The sequence below is a fragment of the Microtus oregoni genome, unplaced genomic scaffold (assembly GCF_018167655.1).
Source record: "Microtus oregoni isolate MIOR12 unplaced genomic scaffold, Mior012 000073F_002, whole genome shotgun sequence".
Taxonomy (NCBI): Eukaryota; Metazoa; Chordata; class Mammalia; order Rodentia; family Cricetidae; genus Microtus; species Microtus oregoni.
In genome coordinates this window covers 1,025,323-1,050,885 of record NW_024543982.1, presented here as the reverse complement: position 1 = coordinate 1,050,885, position 25,563 = coordinate 1,025,323, and the positions used below count along the sequence as shown (strand labels likewise).

Sequence of the window (25,563 nt, the reverse complement as noted above, 5' to 3'; positions counted from 1 at the left end):
TATTATTATAATAAAACTTTTCAATATGTATGCTTGCCCAATGCCCCCACAATATAACAGATTGAACTTTAAGTGTGTGTTTCAAAAAACAAGTTCTTTTAAAACAATTTCTTTTAAAATAAAGATGAACGTTCAAAATGTACCTTCTTGTACTTTGGTATCATTTTACTAACTTTCTATATTTTAATAGCATTTCCTAACTTTTTGTGATGTTGTTTGTTATTAGTAGCTATACAGTTTCAAAATAATAGAAGTTTATTCAATTGTTTTTAAGTAATGTATTTGGGCATTTTGTTTACAAAAACAACTGTAATTCTCAGATAAAACTATGTGAAAAATTCAAACAAATAAGACAATCAACACATTCAGAGCTATATACAGTAAACAGACTTCCATTTGACTGAAATATGTAAGACTTTATAAAAATGATCACTTTCCAAGTTGAAGTCCATCAACTGTAATGATTTCCTAACATTATATCACTTCTTCTCCAAGTTTGATCTCATATATGTTTCCTCTGAATTCCTCTATTTTATTTGGCTATTTTCATATATTATCCATTAGTTTGTCTTAATAAAAGTTAACTTGAGAACTCATTTACCTCATATTTAGGCTGTGAATTCTTGTATGTCTGAAAGTATATCTTATCCCTTTCCTTTACTGATCAATATATTTGGGGTACAATATTTGTTAAATAAATGAAGAGAAGGAACTAACTAATGGGATTGACTGATTGACTCATCTCTGAACATCCTGTAAACTCTTATATCATCTCCTCATCAAAAGAAAATACATATTGGAAGGTATAGTTTATTTGCTATTTGAAATAGAAGATCAAAAGATGAGTCAAAATAATAAGAAACAGTAGTAATTATAACGTATGATTTGTTTCTCATTATGTAGTTACCACAAAATTTTGAAAAATTATGACATGTGATTTTGACTGTTTAACAAAGTATTATAACTTCCTAATGTTTGTTGGGCTTTGCATTTTATGTATGCTTGCACAATTGTGTATGCATTTGTACATGTGCATGCACAGGTGTGCATTTGCCTGTGTAGCTCAGGGCATGTGATCAATTGTCTTTCACCGTTTCTTTCCTCTTACACTCTATAACAGTGTCTCACAGAATAAGGTGCTCACTTATAGTCTAGAATGATTAGACACCATGCTCCTTAGATATGGCTATCATTACCCTGTCAGAGCTTGGTTGACAAAGCTACATGACAATGGCTGGCTATTTTATGTGATGTTGGTTATCTGAACTAAGGTCTTCATGCTTGGGGGGGGGGGGGGGGCGGGGTAGCACATTATCAACTGAGCCATTTACCCAGCCATACTGTATTGATTTTAACAAATATTTTTTTTCCATATTATCTCTAGCTATCCAATGGATAGATACAAAATTACTGTGATTTTCAGTTACAATTGAAGTAATACATTTAGGAGTGTGAAGTATTGTAATTCAGGTCATTCAATCAATCAGTAGCAAACTAGAATTGGGACCAAAGCCTGCCTGAATATAACTAAAGTACAGTGAAAAATACCTTACAATTTTTCTCAGACTTAAAAAAATGTACAGTGGTTTTGCATAGCCTCATCCCACAAATGAGAATGTGTATTACATAATCCTCCACCCTGTGTTTGCTTTGGCTGCACATCCGATACGCTGTGCATTTGATTTCAAAACACAAGACTTGAATAAAAGAGAGATCTGTGGCAGTAGAAAGAAAACAAACCCAAACAATAGCAAAACATGACAGGCCTATTAAAAAACCAAATTAAAAATCACTGCACAGTAGTGGAGTTAATAATCTATGTGTTATAGCTGACAATTTAGTGGTACTGCTGATACTTATCAAAGCTTGTATATAATCAATACCTTTGTTTTCTTCAGAATAATGATTCCTACCTTTATAACAGAGGCACCAGCTCTGGAGAGTGGACTGTGAATCTGAGCTGCAGCAGCCATGTTGGCAATAGTATTGAGATGATTCATCTGATTCATTGCCATGGCAACTGATGCAGGAGGTAAGCTGACTGGAAGTAGGGGATGAGGCATCATCATAAATGGCAGATCCAGACCTAAAAGAGACAGTGTTCATTAAAGTTGTTACATTATGAGACTAAGAAGGTTTTCTAAAGCATCTTTATCCACTATTAGCATTTTATAGTTGTTTTAGTATACAGTAGTAACATTTTGTGCCATCAATTGTATCAGTAGGATTTTACAATGCTTAAAATATATCAAAAATCTCTCTATGTTCACATATTTCCTATTATTTCACTTCCTTTAACAGATTTATTAGGTGAGTTAATAAGGCAAGATACATATTACCCAAGGTTCATATTATTAAAGAAAATAATGCTTTAAAAAAAGGAATGCTTATAATTGCAATTTGAAATCTTTGTTAATAAAGAATAAATATCATGCTAAAATAAAAAACTCCTTTCCATTTTAATAGTAAATGTCAATGCTTTTTAATATTAGCAGGATTTCAATGCTTTCTACTGTAAATTGAAATAATGTTCATATGTTTTAGATATCTTAAATAATAACTCAATATTATGAATTCTACTTTTGATAGTCATACATGTCATTAGGTAAAATATTACAAACTAAAATAGTTGTTTATGGACTGCTTCTCATGTTGGCAGAGTTTAAAGCCATCATTAAACAGATGCAAGATATAGTTAGACTAGCTATGTGGATGTTAGCATTTTACTTACAAAAAATGTATTTACAAATTGTTTTGCTACAGTACTCTTCCTATTTTGGATAAAGCTCAGAAAACAATATTGTTAACATATGTTCTAATATATGTTAACCTTTTAAAACAACTTTTTATAAGCTATGGAAAGATTATTATGGACAGGACTCATACTGATCCTACTTACTATAACAAAATACTAACATCTAGTTTTTCTTCTCTGACACCCTTTTATTTTTTTTCTTCTCATTTCATAACAAAAAGGGAGCAAGAAAAAGTGTTTTCAGAAGACCCTGATATCTAATTTATCAAAAATACTACTAGTGATAATACTATCATTCAAACATGTGATTTAGGAAGCCATTTCATCCCACTCTGTGTATACATACATTTAACCTAAAATTTTAAAATGAAATGCAACTTAATTAGAGGCTATGAGCAAGAAGTGGTGAGTTATTTGAGGTCTCTCTTCTGAATCTGAATCTAATGGTTGATTTCAACCTATTAGAAAGTACACTGAAAGCATACAGCAGCAAAACAACCAAATTTAGGCTCATGCAATACTTAAGTGAATATTGTAATTTTAAAGACTTCATAAATAATAAATACACCTGACACCCAGTATTTCTGTTGAAGACAGACATAAAATGCAGTTACTAGAGCTGCTCAAGGGCTAAAAGAAGCCTAGAAATCTAAATTATACTTAAAAGTCAAAAGAAAAGAAAAAAAACAGATCATTGTGACTATAAGATAAGAGACATTAACAGTTCCTAGCAGTATTGAATTACAACATTCAACATTTAAATATATGTTAGAAAGAATTTAGTAGATGAATATATCAGGTATAGAAGATTTTTCTTAGGGTTATTATATTATCAGACAAGTCTCAGCATTAAACTAACAACATTTACTTCAAAAGGGCTTTTCCTAGTATAAGTAGTTATATTTTTTGTCAAATGAATGGTAAGATTAAGTCTTTATTTCAATTCATAATTTCTTTCTAATACATTTCTAGTAATCTACAAGAATATTTGGAAGTTATTGCTTCTACAATTCCTTTGTAATCATTTTAATATAGATTTATATATAAACATTTATATAATTATGGATAGATACAAAGTCAAATTACAATGATGTATTTAATGTGGACAACACACAATATATTCATTTCCTCGAATACTTATAATTCTGGAGAGTATTATGTTCAGTGAAATAAACTAAATATATAAAGATCACATGATCTCTCTTATATGTGGAAATTTTTAAGGTAGAATTTTACAATCAGTCACACAAAATTACATGCCTATTTCCCCATCCCAGGGGGATCTATATAAGTTTCTCTTAGGGTTCACCTTGTTACTTAGCTTATCTAGGGTTGTGGATATAGGGTCCTTATCCTTTCCTGTACAGCTAGTATCCACTTATGAGTGAGTATATACCGTGTTTACCTTTCTGGGTCTGGGACAAGCTCTTCTGACAAAATTGGGGTCACAGGGCTGGGGGGAAAATGAAGGCAGAATGAGAGAAGGAGCAGATAAGGTGACGGTGGAGAACTTGAGGGAATGAGATTGTCAAGATGGGAAAAGAACAGAGATGGAGAATAAGGAAAAAGATATGTTGATTGAGGGAGCCATTATGGGGCTAGTAAGAAACCTGGCACTAGAGAAATGCCCAGGAATCCACAAGGATGATCACAGATAAGATCCTAAGCAATAGTGGATAGGGTGCCTGAACTGGCCTTGCCCTGTCATCAGATTGATAACTATCTTAAATGTCATTGTAGAGCCTTCATCCAGCAACTGGGGAAACAGAGGAAGAGACCCACAGTGGAACACTGGACTGAGCTCCCAAAGTCTAGTCGAAGAGAGGGATGAATGAGAATATGAGCAAAGAGGTCAAGACCATGATGGGGACATCTACTGAAACAGCTTACCTGAGCTGATGGGAGATCATTAACTCTGGCCAGACAGGGAAGGAACCAGCATATGACTAAATTAGACCCTCTGAATGTGGGTGACAGTTGTCTGGTACAGACTTCTGGGCCACTGGCAATGGAACCAGGATTTATTCCTACTGCTTGTACTGGCTTTTTGGAACCCATTCTCCCTGGAAGGATACATTGCTCAGTATAGATATTGTAGGGAGAGCTTTGGTCCTTCCTCAAAGCAATGTGCCTTACCCTCTCTGAGGAGTGGATGAGGGGTAGGGTAGGGGGTAAATTCGAGGGAATGGGAGGAGGGAAGAAAGTGGGAACTGGGATTGGTATGCAACATGAAAAAAGATAGTTTAGGAAAAGAACACACAGGAAAAAAGAAAACCATTTTACTCCAAAAAATATCTGAAGGGAAGTTAACATGATTGTCTCATTTTAAATCTTATCTAAAGAATTATAAAGTGAGGGGACAAATGACTTTTCATTAACAAGAAATATTTGCATATACATGTGTTTATATACTCTACTAATCATATATTTCAAGCTATCATGACAAAGTATTTAATAACATGATAATTAATTATGATTCAGCTTTATCCTAAAAACCTTTACCTAATATTCCATATAACAAGCATCAATAACCTTCAAAGACATTCTCCACAAATCCAAAATCACTTTAGAATTTGATTCCTGTTTATGTGCACAGTGCTTTAGTCACAAATTAAACTGTAGATTAAAAGCTGCTCTCAATGTCTTCCTTTATTATTGAAAAGCTTTAATATGCTTAAATTTATACTTCCCTTAAGAGTATAATAATCTTTTCTCATTTTCAAATGCTATTCCAGCATCACCCAGACACCATCTGGACACATTAAGAAATATGCTTACTTAAAGTTCAATCGACATGTAAACTAAATACAAACTGCAAACAGAATTTAACAGTCAATTGGCAGTTTTAAAATACCATTCAACAAATATTTCAAATAACCACGAAGGATTTACAAGACACACTTTTAGATCCTGATCTGCAATAATTAATTATCAATTGACTGCAGTTCCTTGAACTCTAAGCTAATATTTACATTACAGGCCAGTTACAAATGCAAAGCATATTTAAATATTGAATGATTTAAGGTAATCCTTTGCTAAAGTTAGAAACATTAAATTAAAATCCAATAGTATACAACACTATAGCAATGTGGTTCATTAAATTCATGGGCAAGATATGCATATATGGTAATAAAAATAAATCTGATTTAAAAATCATGAAAATGAATTTTCTCATTCCTGTTACCAAGGACATAATACAAGCTATAATAAGCATCATTTCTATTATACCTTAATATGCTAGCAACTACCACCATTTTTATTAAAAGACATGTATTACCTGCTCCTAGCCATGAAGGGTGTACATTTCAGTAAAACTTCAATGTCCTTCTAAATATGACATCAATTTGTCCCAAGTCATGTTTGTTGATTTCTGTAGAATCTATTTCTATAATGATATCAGACAGCAGTCCCTTCAATAACAATTACAATGTTTCTGGTTATTATTCCTACGTCATTTCAGTTATCCCTCCACTCCAATTTCTAGACTTCCAATGACTCCTTACTACCACTAAAATAAAGGACACCTTCCATAAACTTGATTATTGCATTTCTTGTTTTGTGATTTCATTATGTTTTTGCATGTATTCTTCACTATAGCCTCACTGTACAATTTGTATTTCTCTGAAGAAATGACTAACGATAATATTGCCCCACATAAATGAATTTCTCTGGAATTGTATCTCTAACACAACACAACACAACAGAAATTAATGGCTTTTTACAACAAGCTTTGTGGTAGGTTTTATTATCCCGATTTTATACGAGGAACACATAACAATTTTTTAAAATGAAATTAATTCATTAAAAGATAATTTGCTTCTCTTATTGGTGAACACATGTTTGGTTTTCCAATGTAGAGTAGTCATACACACCACCAACCAAAATCAGACTAAACATATTATATTTATGTTTTTATGTATTTATGTTTTTATACACATATATAGAGGAGGGAAAAAGTGATGAATTCTATCTCAATTCATAACATTAAAAGGCTACTTTAGAACAGTTTTAGGTTTATAGAAAAGATAAGCAAAAATTTGCTATACAGTACTCCTTTTTATGCTTACACAAATGGCTAACCTTATCAGTATCTTACATTACTATATTATATTGTTACTATCAGCTTGTCATTACTTATAAATTATTATTCATCAAATTCCACAGTTTATACTAGAATTCACTGTTTGAACTATATCTCACCAGATATTCAAACTGCATAATATCTTGATCTATGGTTTTAAGAACATACAAAATAATTCCAATACATCAAGAACTGTACTGTCTTTTTCTTAAGCTTTCTATTGTACACAACCTCTGGTAACTACTGATCTTTGTTCTGTCTCTCTAGTTTTGCTTTTTTTCCCAATGTCATATAGTCATGTTCATGCATTATTTAGTCTTTTTAGATGCTTCATTTTTCACTTACAGTTGTGCACATAAAGCTCAATCAAGTCTATTTAAGGAAAGCTAGGTCAAGTAATTTTACTTATAGTATTCCAGAACATTCATCATCATTGTTATTTCACACATTTACTTATTTCAGTATATCTTGGTTGGTTTCAATATTTAGTAATTATAAATAAATTTATCATAAGCTTTAAATATGTTGTTTTTTGTGTTGGTAGATGTTTCATATTGACTGGTACAAATATGAATAATTTTATTTGGTTTGTAAGATGTTCCAAAATGACATCTAAAGTTATTGTGCTGATTTCCATACTCCAGTAATGAAGTCTTTTTGTTGTTTCATAATTCTGTAAGCAGGTTATGTTTTGGATTTTGCATATTCTAATGGTAGCATAAGGACATCACATTTTTACTTAGAAGTCTCTAATGACATATAACAAAAAATTACTTTCATAAGTTAATTTTGCACCTGTATAGTTTCTTAGATAAAGTTTCTTTTCAGGTCTCTGTCTATGTTTTAATTGTTTTTTAAATGTAGAGTTATGGAGTTTTGTATATATTCTATCAGTTTTTAGTATATATATATATATATATATATATATATATGGGAAGAGAATATCTCAACTCTAAGCCTTTCCTCATGATTCTCTTAATTGTGTTCAAGGGCAGTTATGTGTTTTATAAACCCCGATTTATCAAGTATTTTTATTTTAGTGATCATATCTTTGTTATTGTATCTAAAATATATTGCTCGATCCAAAGACTCCTAATTTTTTTTTTGTTCTTTCGAGACAGGGTTTCTTTGTAGCTTTAGAGCCTGTCCTGAAAATAGCTTTTGTAGAACAGGCTGGTCTCGAACTCACAGAGATCCGTCTGTCTCTGCCTCCTGAGTGCTGGTATTAAAGGTGTGTGCCACTGCTGCCTGGCGACTCCTAAAAGTTTGTGATTTTATATTTTTTTATTTTCATGGTTTTGACATTTATGTTTATAACTGTGATCCATCCTGGGTTAGCTTTCGTAAAGATTGAATGGCCTTAGAGAGAATGATTTATTTTTGTATGGGGATTTCCACTTGTTCAGTGTCATTTGCTAAAAGAACTACTCTTTGCATTACTTTGTTTCTTCCTTCAATAAATAATAACTGATGAAACTTAGGTACATTTCTGAGTACTCTTCTATATTTCTGATCTATTTGCCAAATAAACCACAAGGAATGACAATCTCAGTTCACTGACTATTTTAGTCTTTTTATTTCATTGGCTAATTTTGACAACTGATTTTCATGTAAATAATTAAAATCAGTTTGTGAATATGCACAAAATAATTTACTTATATTTCATGATTTTATTGAATCTGCACTTTAATTTAGGAAGAATTGACATTAAAATGCAATGTTTTGCTAACTGGTATTTTTACTTTTGTTTTTATATTTTCATTTTGTCTTAGTCATTTGATAGATATTCTATCAGAAGTCATTTTCTGCTATTGTTTGTACTTTAATTCCATTATGAATGATGAATATTGTAACATTTTATTTATTTAAATTTGTTAATGTGGTTTTCTGGCCCATAATGTGTTAATTTTGATAATGTACCAAGTGAATTGAAGAGTATGTATTATTCTGTTATTGGGTAAAGTAATTTAAAATGTCTATTACATTCACTTCTTTAATTGCTCTGCTTAGTTCAATTATGCCCTTCTTCTAGGTGTGTCAATTACAGCTAGGTAGGTGATAAAGTCTCCAAGAGTATATTCATCAATTTTCTTTACATTTATAATAGTTTTTTCCCTAATATAATTTTATGCTGTTATTTAGGCAAGTACTTGATAAGTTATGTCATTGTGAAGGAAACTGATGATTTTATATTTTGTTCATTCGAAGTTGGCTTTTGGAAATTAATATAATTACTCCACCTCCTTTGTATTACCACCGAACTATAGTCATTATTCCTTCCCGTGTTATTACTAAATATATCTATATTAGTATTTTTAATGAGGTTCTTTAAGGAAACATTTATTATTTCTTTTTTTTTTTTTCAAGACATGGTCTCTCTGTGTAGCCTTGGTTGTTCTGGAACTCTCTCTACAGAACAGGCTGGCCTGGAACTCAAATAGATCCACCTGCCTCTGACTTGTAAGTGATGGGTTAAAGGTGTGCGTCAACACCACTCAGCTAGATGATGATTTCCCTAGTAATAGATTGGTTGGCATAGTATGGGGCCTGAAAGTTAATATTAATTATTTCTTTTATGACTCTTTATTATTTTCTTTGCTTTTTATAACCTTCTCTTGTGACTGCCATTAGTTTTGTTGTATTTTGTTCACTCAGTAGATGATTTCAAAGGAAGCAAATTCTCAATAAATGAAAGCAAAAAGCACTCGTGTCTGATACCATTAAAATAGATGAAGTAGTTCCTATCATTTAATTGGCCATTTTAAAACATTTCCATGAAAAGTGGTTATTAACCCAATTTAAGTACCTTCTACATCTATTTTAATTTGTTATTTTAATGTATTCTTAATTTCCTTTAACCCATCCTCCATTTTTGTTCCATTCTCTTGTTTTAATGGAACAATTTAGTCTCTCCTCTCTCTCTCATGTCAATTATAGTTAATTTTAGTATTTGGCTTAAGCTACTTTAAATTGAATGAATTTTGGGACATTTTGATATATAAGTTCCATATTTACAACATTTCTACTCCTGTTTCTTCCTTTTAAACTCTCCCATATCCCCCCATTTGTGCTCTCAAATCCATTATCTATACCTCTTTAATTACACAATATACACACAAGCACACATCTATAAATATAGTCTGCTGAGTACATTTACTGTTACTCACATGTGGATGTGTTTATGGCTAACGGCTTGGGTTTGAATAAACTGTCAGGGGGCCCATTTATGGAGAGGTTTCCATGTAGATTTAGAACTCATTTAAATGTCGTTGAAAAAACTTTACTACATAAATATATGGATAGTACAAGTGCCATATAAAAAGAATATAGCTTTACATTCTTTCAGTTTCATTAGTGGTTCTCTAATGATTTGTCCTTTCCTGAATTTTACATTATAGCTTTCTTCTTGAAATACTTGACTAGATCATGGAATTTCATGTTTACATAGTTTCTATACAGTACTACATTGTATTTCTTAGATTCTTTTCTATGAAAGGAAATATTTCCATTTCTTCCACTATTACCTTCTGGCGTTTCCTATGTCTTGATTTTCTGCAGTTTAAATTTTAAGCAGACTTGGAGACTTCTTTGATATTTTACATATTAGAACACTTTTATATGCTTTGACATTTTTCCTTATTGTTCATTGATTTTAGGAAAAAAATCATTTGTCAGAGCATGGTTTATGAAGAAGCTGTGTGAGGAGAATTTTGAGAGCTTGTGTGATAACTCCAATTAAACAAGGAAACAAGAGGTCTTATAAACTCTGTTCCTCTAAAACATGGATTATTCTTTAAATGTGCCTTTGTGCCCATCCCAATAGTAATAAATAGGAGTGGGTTTACTCTAGATTACCCATTATCTTATCCATTATTATTAAGATATGGGAAGTCTGAACCACATGCTGCAAATGCATTAGCAAACCAAGAGGTGAGTGATCAGCTAGCCTGCTGGATATCCCACTCTCTAGGCCCTCAGTACCAGGGCAGTATTTCTTGCCCCTCCCCCACCTGCCTCAGCTTGAGTAGCCAGCCAGCAGGCAAGCTTCTTCCTGGTAGGCTGCTCCAACACCCCCCACCCCATCAATCAGACCATGTAAACTACAAGGCCCAGTCTGTCCCCAAATCCACCCATCCCCAGCGACCTCAGAGGAACTCTGAATCACAGGCTGCAACTGCACACAGCAGACTAAGAGGTGATGATCAGCAAGCCAGCTGGGCATCCCAGTCTCTAGAGACTCAGTACCTGGGCAAAACCCCGGGGGTCCCTCTACCATCTGCCTCAGCTTCAATAGCTTCTTGCAGGTAGGCTACCCCAACACCTACCCCACAATCGATTGGACCCTGTAAACTACAAGGCCCAATCCACACCCAAACCTACTCACCCCCTGAGACCTTGGAGAAACTCTGAAGCACAGGCTTCAACTGCATACTGCTGACCAAGAGAGGAACTCTGAACCACAGGCTACAACTGCACAGAGAGACCTCAGTGGCTCCCTGAGACTCAGAGAGCAACTGCACATAGCAGACTAAGAGTAGCTCTCTAAGACATGGATAGCAACTGCAAAGATTGGGCGAAGAGTCAAAGACACTGCCAGCCTCATATGAAGGAAGAGATAGGTAGGTGCCAATGTAAGAATTCCTCCAACAACCTAAAAAGCAACATGGCAACACCAGAACCCAGTGGTCATACAACAGGAAGACTTGATCATCCTAAACAAGAAAAAGCAGAGGAAAACTATCTTAAATATAGCTTTATGAAGATCATAGAGACTCTTAAAGAGAAAATGAGAAATTCCCTTAAAGAAATGGAGGAAAAGATAAACAAAAAATTAGAAGAAATCAATAAAACTCTTAAAGAAAATCAAGAAAACCAAGAAAAAACAATCAAATAGGTGAAGGAAACAGTTCAAATCATGAAAACTGAAATAAAGGCAATAAAGAAAACAGAAACCAAGGGAATTCTGGAAGTGGAAAATCTGAGTAAAGAAACAGGAACTACCAATGCAAACCTAATGAACAGAATATAAGAGATAAAAGAGAGAAACTCAAATGTTGAAGATACTATAGATGAAACTGATTCGTTGGTCAAAGAAAATGATAAATCCAACAAATTCTTAACACAAAGTATCCAGGAACTCTGGGATATCATGAAAAGACAAATCTAAGAATAATAAGGTAGAAGAAAGAGAACTCCAACTCAAAGGCACAGAAAATACATTCAACAAAATCACAGAAGAAAACTTTCCAAACCTAAAGAAGGATATGCCTATGAAGGCAAAAGCAGATTAGAGAACACCAAATAGATTGAACCAAAAAAGTTTCCTCCCATATAATAATCAAAACATAAAACATACAGAATAAAAAATGACTATTAAGAATTGCAAAGGAAAAAGTTCAAGTAACATATAACGGTAGACCTATCAGAATTACACCTGACTTCTCAATGGAAACGATGAAAGCCAAAAGGTCCTGGACAGATGTGCTGCAGATATTAAAAGGCCATGGATGCAAGCCCACACTATTGTACCCAGCAAAGCTTTCAATCACCATCTATAGAGAAAACAAGCTATTCCATGACAAAAACAAATTCAAACAATACCTATTCACAGAAAGTGCTAGAAAGAAAATCTCCAACCGAAGTAGGCTAATTGCACCCATAGAAACACAAGTAACAGATAACCTCACACCAGAAACCCAAAGAAAGAAAACAGATAAACACTACCACCAAAAAATAGCAAGAATTAACAATCACTGGTCATTAATATTTCTTAATATCAATGGACTCAATTCACCTATAAAGAGACACAGGCTAACAGAATTGATATGAAAGTAGATACATCCTTCTGCTTTATACAAGAAATGCAACTCAACTTTGAAAACAGATATTATCTCAGAGTAAAGGGATGGGAAAAGATTTTCCAATCAAATGGACCCATTTTTTTTTAAAAAAAAAAAGCCTGCACAGCTATCCTAATTTCTAACAAAATAGTCTTCAAACTAAAATCAAACAGAAGAGATCAAGAAGAACACTTGATACTCATCACAGGAAAAATCCATCAAGAAGAAGTCTCAATCCTGAACATTTATGCCCCAAATACAAGAGCACACTCATAAGTAAAAGACACATTATTAAAGCTTAAATCACACATCAACACCCCCCCCACACACACACACTAATAGACTTCAACACCCCACTATCCACAATGGACAGGTCAACCAGACAGAAATTTAGCATAGAAATAAGAGAACTAAAAAGGGTCATAACTCAAATTGACTTAGCAGACATCGTTAGAAAATTTCACCCAAACATAAAAGAATATACCTTCTTCTCAGTACCTTATGAAACATTCTCTAAAATTGACCATAAACTCAGTAACAAAAAAAAACCTCAACAGATATGATAAAATTGTAATGACATCCTGTTGATTATTAGATCACCATGGTTTAAAGATAGAATTCAACAATAACACTAAGTGCAGAAAACCTGCAAACTCATGGAAATTGAACAGTGCTAAGTTAAATCACCCCTGGGTCAAGCAAGAAATAAAAAATGAAATAAAAGACTTCCTAGAATACAAAGAAAATGAAGACACAACATGCCTAAACCTATGGGATACTATGAAAACAGTGCTAAGAGGAAAGTTCATAGCACTGAGGGACCACATTAAAAAAAAAAAAAAAAACTCACACTAGCAATTTAACAGCATACTGGAAGCTCTAGAACGAAAAGAAGCAGGATGAATTGATGATAGGGAATAATTAAATTTAGGGCTGAAATCAGGAAAATAGAAACAAAGAATACAAAGAATCAACGAAACAAAGAGGCGATTTTTAAAGAAAAAAATCAACAAGATAGACAAACCCTTATCCAAACTAATCAAAAGGCAGACAAAGAACATGCAAATGAGTACTACTCAGCAGTCAAAAACAAAGACTTCTTGAATTTTGCATACAAATGGATGGAAATAGAAATCACTATCCTGAGTGAGGTAAGCCAGACCCAAAAAGAGAAACATGGGATGTACTCACTCATATTTGGTTTCTAGCCATAAATAAAGTACATTGAGCCTATAATTAGAGATCCTAGAGAAGCTAAATAAGAAGGAGAACCCAAAGAAAAACATATAGGCATCCTCCTGAATGTTAACCTTCATCAGGCTATGAAAGGAGACAGAGACAGAGACCGACATTGGAGCACCTGACTGAAATCTCAAGGTCCAAATCAGGAGCAGAAGGAGAGAGAGCACTAGCAAGGAACTCAGGACCACGAGGGGTGCACCCACACACTGAGACAATGGGGATGTTCTATTGGGAACTCACCAAGGCCAGCTGTCCTGGGTCTGAAAAAGCATGGGATAAAACCGGACTCACTGAACATAGTGGACAGTGAGGACTACTGAGAACTCAAGAACAATGGCAATGGGATTTTGATCCTACTGCACATACTGGCTTTGTGGGAGCCTAGGCAGTTTGGATGCTCACCTTACTAGACCTGGATGGAGGTGGGTGGTCCTTAGACTTCCCACAGGGCAGGGAACCCTGATTGCTCTTTGGGCTGACAAGGGAGGGGGACTTGATTGGGGGAGGGGGAGGGAAGTAGGAGGCGGTGGAGGGGAGGAGACAGAAATCTTTAATAAATAAATAAATAAATAAATAAATAAATAAATAAATTAAAGAAATGAAAAGGAGGACATAACAATAGACAAAGAGGAGATCCAGAGAATCATCAGGTTATACTACAAAAACTTCTACTCCACAAAATTAGAAAATGTAAAAGAAATTGAAAATTTTCTGGATAGGTACCACATACCAAAATTAAATCAAGACCAGGTGAACAATTTAACTAGACTTATAACTGCAAGGAAATAGAAGCTGTCATCAAAAGCCTCCCAACCAAAAAAAGCCCAAGGCCTGATGGTGTTAGTGCAGAATTCTACCAAAACAGCAAAGAAGAGCTAATACGTATACTCCTCGAATTGTTCCACTGCTGTGGGACAATGGTCTGTACCCTGTCACTGGTATTGTAATAAAACTCCAGAAAGGAAGTATAGGTGGGAGAACCAGGCAGGAAGTAGAGGTGGGTTGACAAGAACAGGAGAATTCTGGGAAGAGGAAAGATTCAGTCTGTGGTTCTCACCCAGATGCAGAGGAAACATGATGAACTGCCTCGCTGGAAAAGGTACCAAGCCACGTGGCTAACACAGACAAGAATTATGAGCTAATATCAGTTATGAGTTAATAAGAAGCCTGAGCTAATAGGCAAGCCAGTTTATGATTAATATAGACCCCTGTATGTTTCTTTGGGGTTGAATGGTTGTGGGATCAGGCAGGACGAGGCAGGACCTGTTGGGACAGAAATATCGGTCAACATTCCACATAATAGAAACAAGAAGAAACACTGACAAAATCTTTCTATGAGGCTACAGTTACCCTGATTCTGAAACCACATAAAGATTCAACCAAGAAAGAGAATTGCAGACCAATCTTCCTCATGAATATTGATGGAAAATACTTGATAAAATACTGACACATAGAATTCAAGAACACATCAAAAAATCATCCAAAATGATCAAGTCAAAACGACTCTGAGATATTATTATTATTATTATTATATAATATTATTATATTATACCTGTCAGAATGGCTAAGATCAAAAATTCCAAGAATAGTTTATGCTGTAGAGGATGTGGGGTAAGATGGTGACTCCTCCATTGCTGGTGGGAATCCAAACTTGTACAACTACTCTGGAAATCAGTATGGTGGGTTCTCAGAAAATTGGGAATCAACCTACTGCAATACCTAGCAATACTCCTCTTGGGCATTTACCCAAAAGGTGCTCAACAATACTACAACAGCATTTGTTCATCTCTATTCACAGCAACATTATTTGTAATAGCAAGAACCTGGAAAAAAACCTAGATGACCCTCAACTGAAGAATGGATAAAGAAAATGTGACACATTTACACAATGGAGTACTATACAGTGGTAAAAAACCAATGACACCATGAAATTTGCATGCAAATGGATGGAACTAGAAGAAACCATCCTGAGTGATGTAATTCAGACCCCAAAAGATAAGCATGGTAAATACCTACTCATAGGTGAATACTAGCTGTAAAGCAAAGAATAAGGAGCCTATAGTCCATGACCCCAGAGAAGATAAGTAACAAGGAGAACCCTAAGAGAAGCATCCATAGATCTCCTTAGAAAGGGAAAATAGACAAGATCTCTTGAGAAAATTGGGCGTGTAGGGGGAGAATGGAAGGCAGAAGGAGAGTAGGAGGGGAGAAGAGGAGGGAGAGGAGAATTAGAGGGACTGGGATGGTCAAGATGGAGAAAGAACAGAGATGGAGAACAAGGAAAGAGATATGTTGATTGAGGGAGCCATTATGGGGCTAACAAAAAACCTAGCACTAGAGAAATTCCCAGGAATCTACAAGGATGAAACCAGCTATGACCCTAAGCAATAGTAGAGAGGGTGCCTGAACGGGCCTTGCCCTGTAGTCTGATGGATGGCTGTCTTAAATGTCATCATAGAACCTTCATCTAGCAACTGATGGAAGCAGATGCAGAGAACTACAGTCGAACATTGGGCTGAGCTCCCCATGTCTAGTCGAAGAGACGGAGGAATGAGAATATGAGCAGAGGTCAAGTCCATGATGGGGATACTCACTGAAACAGCCTACTTGATCTAAAGGAAAACTTCCAGCTCCAGCCTGACAGTGAGGATACCAGCATAGGAACAAACTTGGCCTTGTGAATGCAGGTAAAAGTAGTAATGCTGGGGCAGACTGTGGGGCCACTGGCAGTGAGACCAAGATTTATCCCTACTGCTTGTTCTGGCTTTTTTGAATCCATTATCACTGGAGGGATACCTTGCTCAGCCTAGCTATATGTGGTAGACTTGGTTGACTCCCCAATGAAAGTCATATTCTCTCTGAGGAGTGCAATGTGGGGTTTAGGGGGGAAAAGTGGAGGAAGCAGCAGGAGGAGAGGGAGTGGGAAATGAATTTGGCATGTAAAATGAGAAAAGATAGTTTTTAGAACAAATTTAAAAAAGAGTAATACATAAAAAAATGATGTGTCTAAGCATAATTTGTACTAGTGACTGTATACAGTCTTGACTCAAACTGCCTTGCCCTTGACAGTGACTGTAGACAGCTGGAACTCAAGTGAACTTTGCTCACATGAATTTTCCTAACTCTCTAAACACTGTCAGAGTATAAATTTTCTGGTGCCCTGAATAAAGGTGGCTATTTCATGGACCTTGTTCCACCTTATTTTTGGGCTGCATTCTCCCAGGTTCATGCTTCCAATTAGAGTAATAATAATTACAGACAATTCAAATAGTTTTCCATTTTTGTTTCTGCTTGCTTCTTTCTGTATATTCCCAAATCTAGAATACCACATATTTTGTAACTAGCCCATGACTTTTGTTTTTTTCATTTGGGAATTTTTTAAAATAATAAAATAAAATTAAAAATATAAGATAGATCAAAACTAATGCATCACAAAAGGATGACACAAACAATCAGAAGGAAAGGATTCCTAGAAAATGCACTAGAAATAGTTACAGACGCAGAGGTCCACTCTTTAATACTCTCTGGAAACTCATAAAAGCACTAAACTGGAAACCCGAATAAATGTGCAAAGGACACTCTTTCTGCCTGCACATGGTTCCCTGAGCCCTGAAGGGAAGAAATTTGATGGAGATACCAGATAGGTATTCCAAGGTTTCTCATTTTCTGTATAATGTCGCAGGTGGATCTGTGTTTGCTGCTACCTGCTATAGAAGGAAGCTTCTCTGATAATGGCTAAACAAAGCACTGATTTTTGAGTACAACAGATTGTCATTAGGAGTCACTTTATTGTTATGTATTTTGCTTGTTTGTTTAGACCAGTAGTATTTGTTTTACCCTAGGTCCCCAGGCTAGCTAATTTCAGATTTTTGGTTATTCAAGTAGTGTCAGGTATTGCTTCCATCTCATGGACTAGATCATAAGTAAAATCAGATATGGGGTGATGGTTAGTTACTTCCTCAAGTTTTGGGCCACCCTGTCCTAGCATATGTTTCGGGCCACTCACCATTTTAAATTAAAAAAAAATTTGTGGACAGGTTGGTATTTATATTTCTCCTTTGGTAGAGTTCAGAATACTTTCTTATACCAAAGATGCTAGCACATAGGATGAAGGCTTTCTGTAGGTACCAGCTCAATTTCATGATGTTCAATGAGTAGTATGAATGCTGTCTTCAGTAGTAAGGAACTGCCATCAGTTTTTGGTGAGCAATTTATAGTCTTGGTAACAAACTGGATTGTTTTGGGTTTCTCATGAAAACATTTGGCCTACAACTCAATTAGATGCAACTCACACCCGGTCCTGGAAGTATTATTTGATGACAAGATCTATTCACAGCTGTCTTCCCTGTGATTTGGCAATTTGATTTAGATCACTTTCATATATGTATGTATTTTAGGGAGCACCTACTATATTAGGTTTTCACAGCTCCTTTTAAATGGCCCTTAACTTGAGCTGTCTTTCCACAATTCCCTCCCTCATATCTTCTTCCCTTTTTATCCCCAGTTCATCCTCCCATTCCATCCCCCTCCCCACATTCCACTTGTAACTATTTATTTTATTTCCCTTTCCTAAGGAGATCTATCTGTGCCTTCTTCTATCCCACCTCTGCCCAAGTCCATTACTCTATATTTAACCTTTATTACTATATGTACTATAGATCAATTATCATTAACTTAACAGCTAATGTCCACATATAATCAAATATATATCATGACTGTCTTTCTGGGTTTGAGTTACCTCACAAGCAAAGATTTTTCTAGTTGTATTTATTTTTCAGTTTAATGATTTCACTGTTAAAAATGGGTAAGTATATTTCCACTGTGTAGTATAACACATTTTCTTTGTTCATTTATCTATTTTTCTGACAAGCAATTTGGTCAGGATAGTACACTTACGATTGCTTAACAGGTGATTCTGCTGAAGTGGATTGAGGGTAGGCGCACTCCCAAGGCTGGGCTGGCCAGTAAGTGCTGCATGAGCAATTCCATGTTGAGGTCCAGGAGCAGCAAGTGGAGACTGTATCTTATCTTTATCCCAGGAGGATTCGCTTCCACCTAAAAACGATATTGAAATAAAAAATTTCAGTTGAAAGATTTTTCCTTGAAAATCTTTAAAATTTTTCACTGTAGACCTGCAATCAATTGTACTTCTTAGCAATTCTTTATTGATTGGCAAACTCACAATCCTAGTTCCAGACCCATGAAGGCCCACAAACAATTTTTGTAAGGGGCTACCTATTTTGGATAAGTTGCATTCCACGTTTCTCTCCTTCCCCCTTTGCCATTTGCAAACACACAAGCCTAATTCCAAACCTATGGCCTACAAACCTCCCTTGGTGTGTGGCCACCTTTTCTGGGCAAGTAGCTTCTTTGTGTTGCCTTTGCTTTATCTAACCCACTGAAATGTGCAAACATACCAGCTTAGATCCAGACATATAGCCCTTAAATCTATTCATTTGTGCACCCTCTTTGAATGGCTCAGCTCATGCATCAGCTTAGCCTAACTCAGCTCAGTTTTTTTTCACATTTCTTGCACTGTCCCAGTCTAAGGAAGAGTAGATTACCATATCAGACACACACAAAAAAAAGAAGTCCACATGACTGTCCAAATCAGAAGAAAACAACAACAAGAACAAAAACCATAGCGTCAGCAACAAAAAGCAATAGCAACAACAACAATAAAAAGCACAAATGACCAAAACAGCATGTCTCTCACAAAACCCACCAGTATTATGTAAGTGTTCTCTAATGGAAGCTACTTCAACAAATGCAGGAACACACAATATTTAAAGAATAATCATAAACTTTATAAATGAATTCAAGACATTTAATGAAGACATGAAGAAACACTTCACTGAACTTCTGTAGCATAATAGTAAATGCTATAGTGGTGCTGAAGAAAACACAATTTCACACCTGAATGAGATAATGAAGATAAATCATAATTTAAATCTGAATTCAATAAAGAGACCAAAACATCTAAGGGAACACAACGCTGAATAGGAGATTGAATTGAAAGCTTTATACCCTATTAGAAAATTCAGGAGAAATTTACAAATGGAATGAAGGGAGTAAGGTTTCAGAGTGAGAGGCAGACAGGATCTTCCACCACAAATCAAGAAGCTTTCTGAGTTGACAGTCACATGCAAAAAAAAAAAAAAGTTTCTTCAAAGAGAGTCAATACCACTCCTGGGAATATACCCAAGAGATGCTCTATCATATGACAAAAGCATTTGTTCAACTATGTTCATAGCAGTATTATTTGTAATAGCCAGAACCTGGAAACAACCTAGATGCCCTTCAATGGAAGAATGGATGAAGAAAGTATGGAATACATACACGCTAGAGTACTACGCTGCGGTAAAAAAAAAATGACTTCTCGAATTTTGCATGTAAATGGATGGAAATAGAAAACTCTATCCTGAGGGAGGTGTCCCAGACCCAAAAAGATGAACATGGGATGTACTCGCTCATAATTGGTTTCTAGCCATAAATAAGGGCCACGGAGTCTACAATAGGTGAACCTAAAGAAGCTAAGTAAGAAGGGGAACCCAAGGAAAAACATATAGTTATCCTCTTGGCTAAAGGAAGTAGACCAAATTGCCGGGGAGAAAATTGGGATCTTGGGGGTGGGGTGGGATGGGGGTAAGGGGAGATGGGGAGAGAAAAGGTAGAAGGGAAGGAGGGGGGACATGGGGAAACAGGAGAATTGGGATAAAGGAAGGGTGGATAGGGGAGCACAGAACCACAATTCTTAGTTAAGGGAGCCACTTTAGGGTGGGCAAGAGACTTGACCCTAGAGGGGCTCCCAAGTGCCCAAGATGAGGTTCCCAGTTAGTTCCTTGGGCAGCTGAGGATTGGTAACATGAAATGACCCTATCCTAGAGCAATACTGACGAATATCTTGCATATCATCATAGAACCTTCATCTGGTGATGGATAGAGATAGAGACAGAGACCCACACAGGAGCACTGGACTGAGATCCCAAGGTCCCAATGAGGAGCAGAAGGAGGGAGAACATGAGCAAAGAAGTCGGGACCACGAGGCGTGCACCCACCCACTGAGACAGTGGAGCTGATCTATTGGGAACTCACCAAGGCCAGCTGGACTGTGACCGAAAAAGCATGGGATAAAACCGGACTCTCTGAACATGGCGAACAATGAGGGCTGATGAGATGCCAAGGACAATGGCACGGGGTTTTGATCCTACTTAATGTGCTGGCTTTGTGGGCGCCTAGCCAGTATGGATGTTCACCTTCCTAGATATGGACGGAGGGGGGAGGACCTAGGACTTAACACAAGGCAGGGAACCAGGACTGCTCTGTGGACTGGAGAGGGAGGGGGAGAGGAGTGGAGGGAGAGGGAGAAGGGTGGGAGGAGGGGGAGAAGGGTGGGAGGAGGGGGAGGGAAATGGGAGGCTGGGAGGAGGTGGAAACTTGTTTTTTGTTTATGTTTTTTTTCTTTTCTCAAAAAAAAAAGGAAAAAAAATAAAACAATAATGGTTACACAATTAAAAAAAAAAGAGAGAGAGAGTCTCACTAGGTATTTTAACCATACTTGTTATAGGTCCTAATTCTAGGGGTAGCTGACCAACACAAAAGGAGCACAATGGTATTTTTGCAGAGTTTTTGTTTCATATTGCTTTGTTTGAGCATTTTTCCTTATGCTTGAATAATCTGATTTCTGTTTTTATTATTTTTGTGGGGATAATATTGTGTATGATTTTTTTGTTTGTATATTTGTTTAAGAGAGATAAAGGTAAGTCATGGGAGGGTAAATGGGTGGAGAGTTTCTGGGAGGCGATGGAGGAGGGGAAAAGCATTATCACAATTTATTTAGAAGAATGAAAATAAGCCGGGCGATGGTGGCGCACGCCTTTAATCCCAGCACTTGGGAGGCAGACGCAGGCAGATCTCTGTGAGTTCGAGACCAGCCTGGTCTACAAGAGCTAGTTCCAGGACAGGCTCCAAAACCACAGAGAAACCCTGTCTCGAAAAACCAAAAAAAAAAAAAAAAGAATGAAAATAGACCCATATCTATCACAATGAAACAATGCACAAATAGTAGATCCAAGTAGATTAAAGACCACAATTTGAATCCTAAAAAATAAAATTGCTAGAAGAAAAACATGGGCAGTACAGTAGGTGTAGGAAAGTACTTACTAAAAGGGATTCTTTTGCCAAGGAATTAAGGCCGACAACTAAAAATTAAAAATCTGTATAGCTAAGGAAATAATCCAGTCAAAAAGAACTCTATAGAATGGGAGAAAAACTGTCGGGTACAATCTTTTCCAGGTATATCTGACAGAGGAATAATATCTGAAATATATAAAGAATTCACAATATAAAGAGTCAAAGAATCAAACCACCCAATTAAAAAAAAATGGGCTAGTAATCTTTTTTAAAAAAAAGTTTTCTCATTAGAAGAAATAAAAACCGATGTAAACTACCTCAAAAAGCACTCATCATCCTTAAAATGGAGAATAGACAAACAAAAACCACAGTGTCATGAAAAAAAAATAGCATGTCAGTTTAATCCACGTGATTACCAGACCAACATAGCCTATTGAATTAGCTTTTGTTTGTATCTCATTGTTTAAGGGTGAGCACCTAGGTCTGAGTATGGCATATACCACACAACACTCAGTTGATTCAAGCTGGATCTGAAGAGAAATATTCTTTCCTGTGGTCTATCTTCCAAGGTTTTAGAAAATTCTATGTGAACTTACAAAAGAGAGATGCAATTAACCAGTTTTTCTAAAACACTTCACCAAAACCTCTCTTTATTACAAATGAAGACCATCACAGAAAGTCACAGTGGGACACAATGCAGAGATCAAAAGATCATGGGTAACAAGATACATTTGCATCACAAGTCCCACATCTTGAGGTCAGAAAACCTCAAAAAAGAGGAAGTCTAAAATATTTTAAGGGCCAGGAAGTCTCCTATGAAAGAGTCTGTCAAAGGAAAGGTTGTTTGTGAGTTTTCAATATGTTCCGTGGTTTGGGGTATATAAACACTTAAGGGAAGACTAAACAATTCTCCCTAATACTGGAGATTTGCTAACCACAGTGACGATCTCAAACATACCTTACATAATAATCAATAGATTTTGAAAGTACTTATATATTAAAAGCTTTAAAATAAATGCTACAGACTTAGATTTCAATCTTGGCATATCATTTGCTTATTTAAAAGCATGGATGTTATTTACACAAAAAAACATAATTAAAGGAACAATAGAATATAAAATACTTAAAAATCAACAGTATCATCCATTCTTCAATTGAAGGGCATCTAGGTTGTTTCCAGGTTCTGGCTATTACAAACAATGCTGCTATGAACATAGTTGAACAAATGCTTTTGCAATATGATAGGGCATCTCTTGGGTATATTCCCAAGAGTGGTATTGCTGGGTCCTGGAGTCGGTTGATCCCGAATTTCCAGAGAAACCACCACACTGATTTCCAAAGTGGTTGCACAAGTTTCCATTCCCAGCAGCAATGGATGAGTGTACCCCTTACTCCACAACCTCTCCAGCGAAGGCTATCATTGGTGTTTTTGATTTTAGCCATTCTGACAGGTGTAAGATGGTATCTTAAAGTTGTCTTGATTTGCATTTCCCTGATTGCTAAGGAAGTTGAGCATGACCTTAAGTGTCCTTTGACCATTTGGACTTCTTCTGTTGAGAATTCTCTGTTCAGCTCAGTGCCCCAATTTATAATTGGGTTGATGAGCCTTTTATGGTTTAATTTCTTGAGTTCTTTATATATTTTGGAGATCAGACCTTTGTCAGTTGCGGGGTTGGTGAAGATCTTCTCCCAGTAAGTGGGTTGCCTTTTTGTCTTAGTGACAGTGTCCTTTGCTTTACAGAAGCTTCTCAGTCTCAGGAGGTCCCATTTATTCAATGAGGCCCTTAATGTCTGTGCTGCTGGGGTTACTTGCATTATAATCTTAAAAAATAAATTTAAAAAACAGCAAAATGTCCAAAGGAAAATTTTATTCGAATCATACTGATTTAGTACAACAGAAACTTAAACAAAAAGTAGTAAACTTGGATAACAAAAAAAAAAAAAAAAAGAAAACCCTTCTGCCACAGTGTTACAGGTACACCATCATTCAAGTGAAGAAGTAGCTTCTTTTTTTTTCTTTTTTTATTGAGAAAAGGAGAAAAAAAAAAAACAAGTATCCACCCCCTCCCAGCCTCCCATTTCCCTCCCCCTCCTCCCCCCCTACGCCCCCTCCTGAATGATAAAAATGTTTCTCAGTTCCTTCTCTGACAGAGTAGCAACTTAATTATACAAAGAAGATAAAAATAAGAATCCTAAATGTCAAAAATGTACAACCCAAATTGTAAAAATGGGGAAGGAAATAATAGAGAGTTCACAAAAATATAAAATGCAAATTGCTGAGGAATACATTTTAAAATGTTAAACATCCTTAGCAATTGGGGAAATGCAAGTCAGAACTGTTTTGAAGTTTTATCTTACCTTAATCAAAATTGGTAAGTTTTTTTAATAATATTATCATGGGTGTGGACAAAAATGCTTATTCACTGTTGGTGGGAGCATACACAGGTTCAATTATTAAATCAGTGTGGACAATTCATCAAAAAGCTAGAAATAGATCTCCCTTATGATCCAACTATACAAGTCTAGGGCAAATATCCTGAGGATTTTATATTCACCAAGTAGATCGCTGCTCTATTCACATGCTTACAACATCCAGTCAATAGGAATATCCTAGATTTCCAAGAGCTGATGAATGGACAATTAAAAATATGGTACATATATACAATAGAACAGGATTAAAAAAACAACAACTAACGTTTGAAAGTTAGTTTGAAAGGCAAATAGATGGACCTAGAAAAATTAATCCTGAGTAAATGTAAGCCAGCCCTATAAGGACAAATACCACATGTTTTCACTCATCTGTAGACAATTGCTTTTACTCTTTAGACACGAGTGTTTCATTTAGAATAACCATAAAGACATTAAAACTAGTAAGTGTTCACTAGGTTGAAACTTCAAAGGATAAGTGAAATATAGAGATAAATGGGGGAAGCAAAATCAAGCCAAAGGGGGTATGGGATGAGAAGGCAAGGTAGAAGAAATCATAATAAAGAAGGTAATTAACACTAAAGACCGATTAAAAATCCATGTGGAAGCCACAGAGAAACCCTGTCTCGAAAAACCAAAAAAAAAAAAAAAAGAGAGAGAGAGAGAAATCCATGTGGAAACCTACTAGTGTAAAACCTTCCTAAAATGTAGAGGGATACATACATAAGAAGGGTTATAAGGCACTTACTTTGTAATTGGGCAGGAGAGGGTGCATGCGCCACTATTAGATACCACAGGCTATCAAGTAAAAAGACAAATGCCAGGAGTGAATTACCTCTTTGGGAGTTGTTGGCTAGGAGAATCTTATAGAAGCCCAAAACATTACAAGCTGTTGCAATTTCTCTCAGTTGTACTCCAGAACTAGAATTTTTGCAAAGGATACCACCCATATATTTGAGCCACAAAACATGGAAAAATCAAGTTGGTACTAATCTGAAAGCTTCATACAAACTGAATAGCTACCATAGTGCTGGAAAGTGCTATGTACAATAAATACCTAAGAAGTAAAACTAAGTACTGATTTT

General features: G+C 35.7%; 1 protein-coding gene across 1 annotated transcript in view; it reads right to left on the bottom strand.

Annotated features, from left to right (window-relative positions):
• Positions 1-25,563, bottom strand: part of LOC121441091 (dachshund homolog 2) — a 504,032-nt gene that overhangs the window by 93,440 nt on the left and 385,029 nt on the right. Inside the window, exons 5-6 of the mRNA XM_041642221.1 lie at positions 18,815-18,973; positions 1,914-2,086 (exon numbers count right to left, since the gene is read on the bottom strand). Of these exons, the coding sequence (XP_041498155.1) occupies positions 1,914-2,086; positions 18,815-18,973 (332 nt within the window). The remainder of the gene's footprint in view (positions 1-1,913; positions 2,087-18,814; positions 18,974-25,563) is intronic.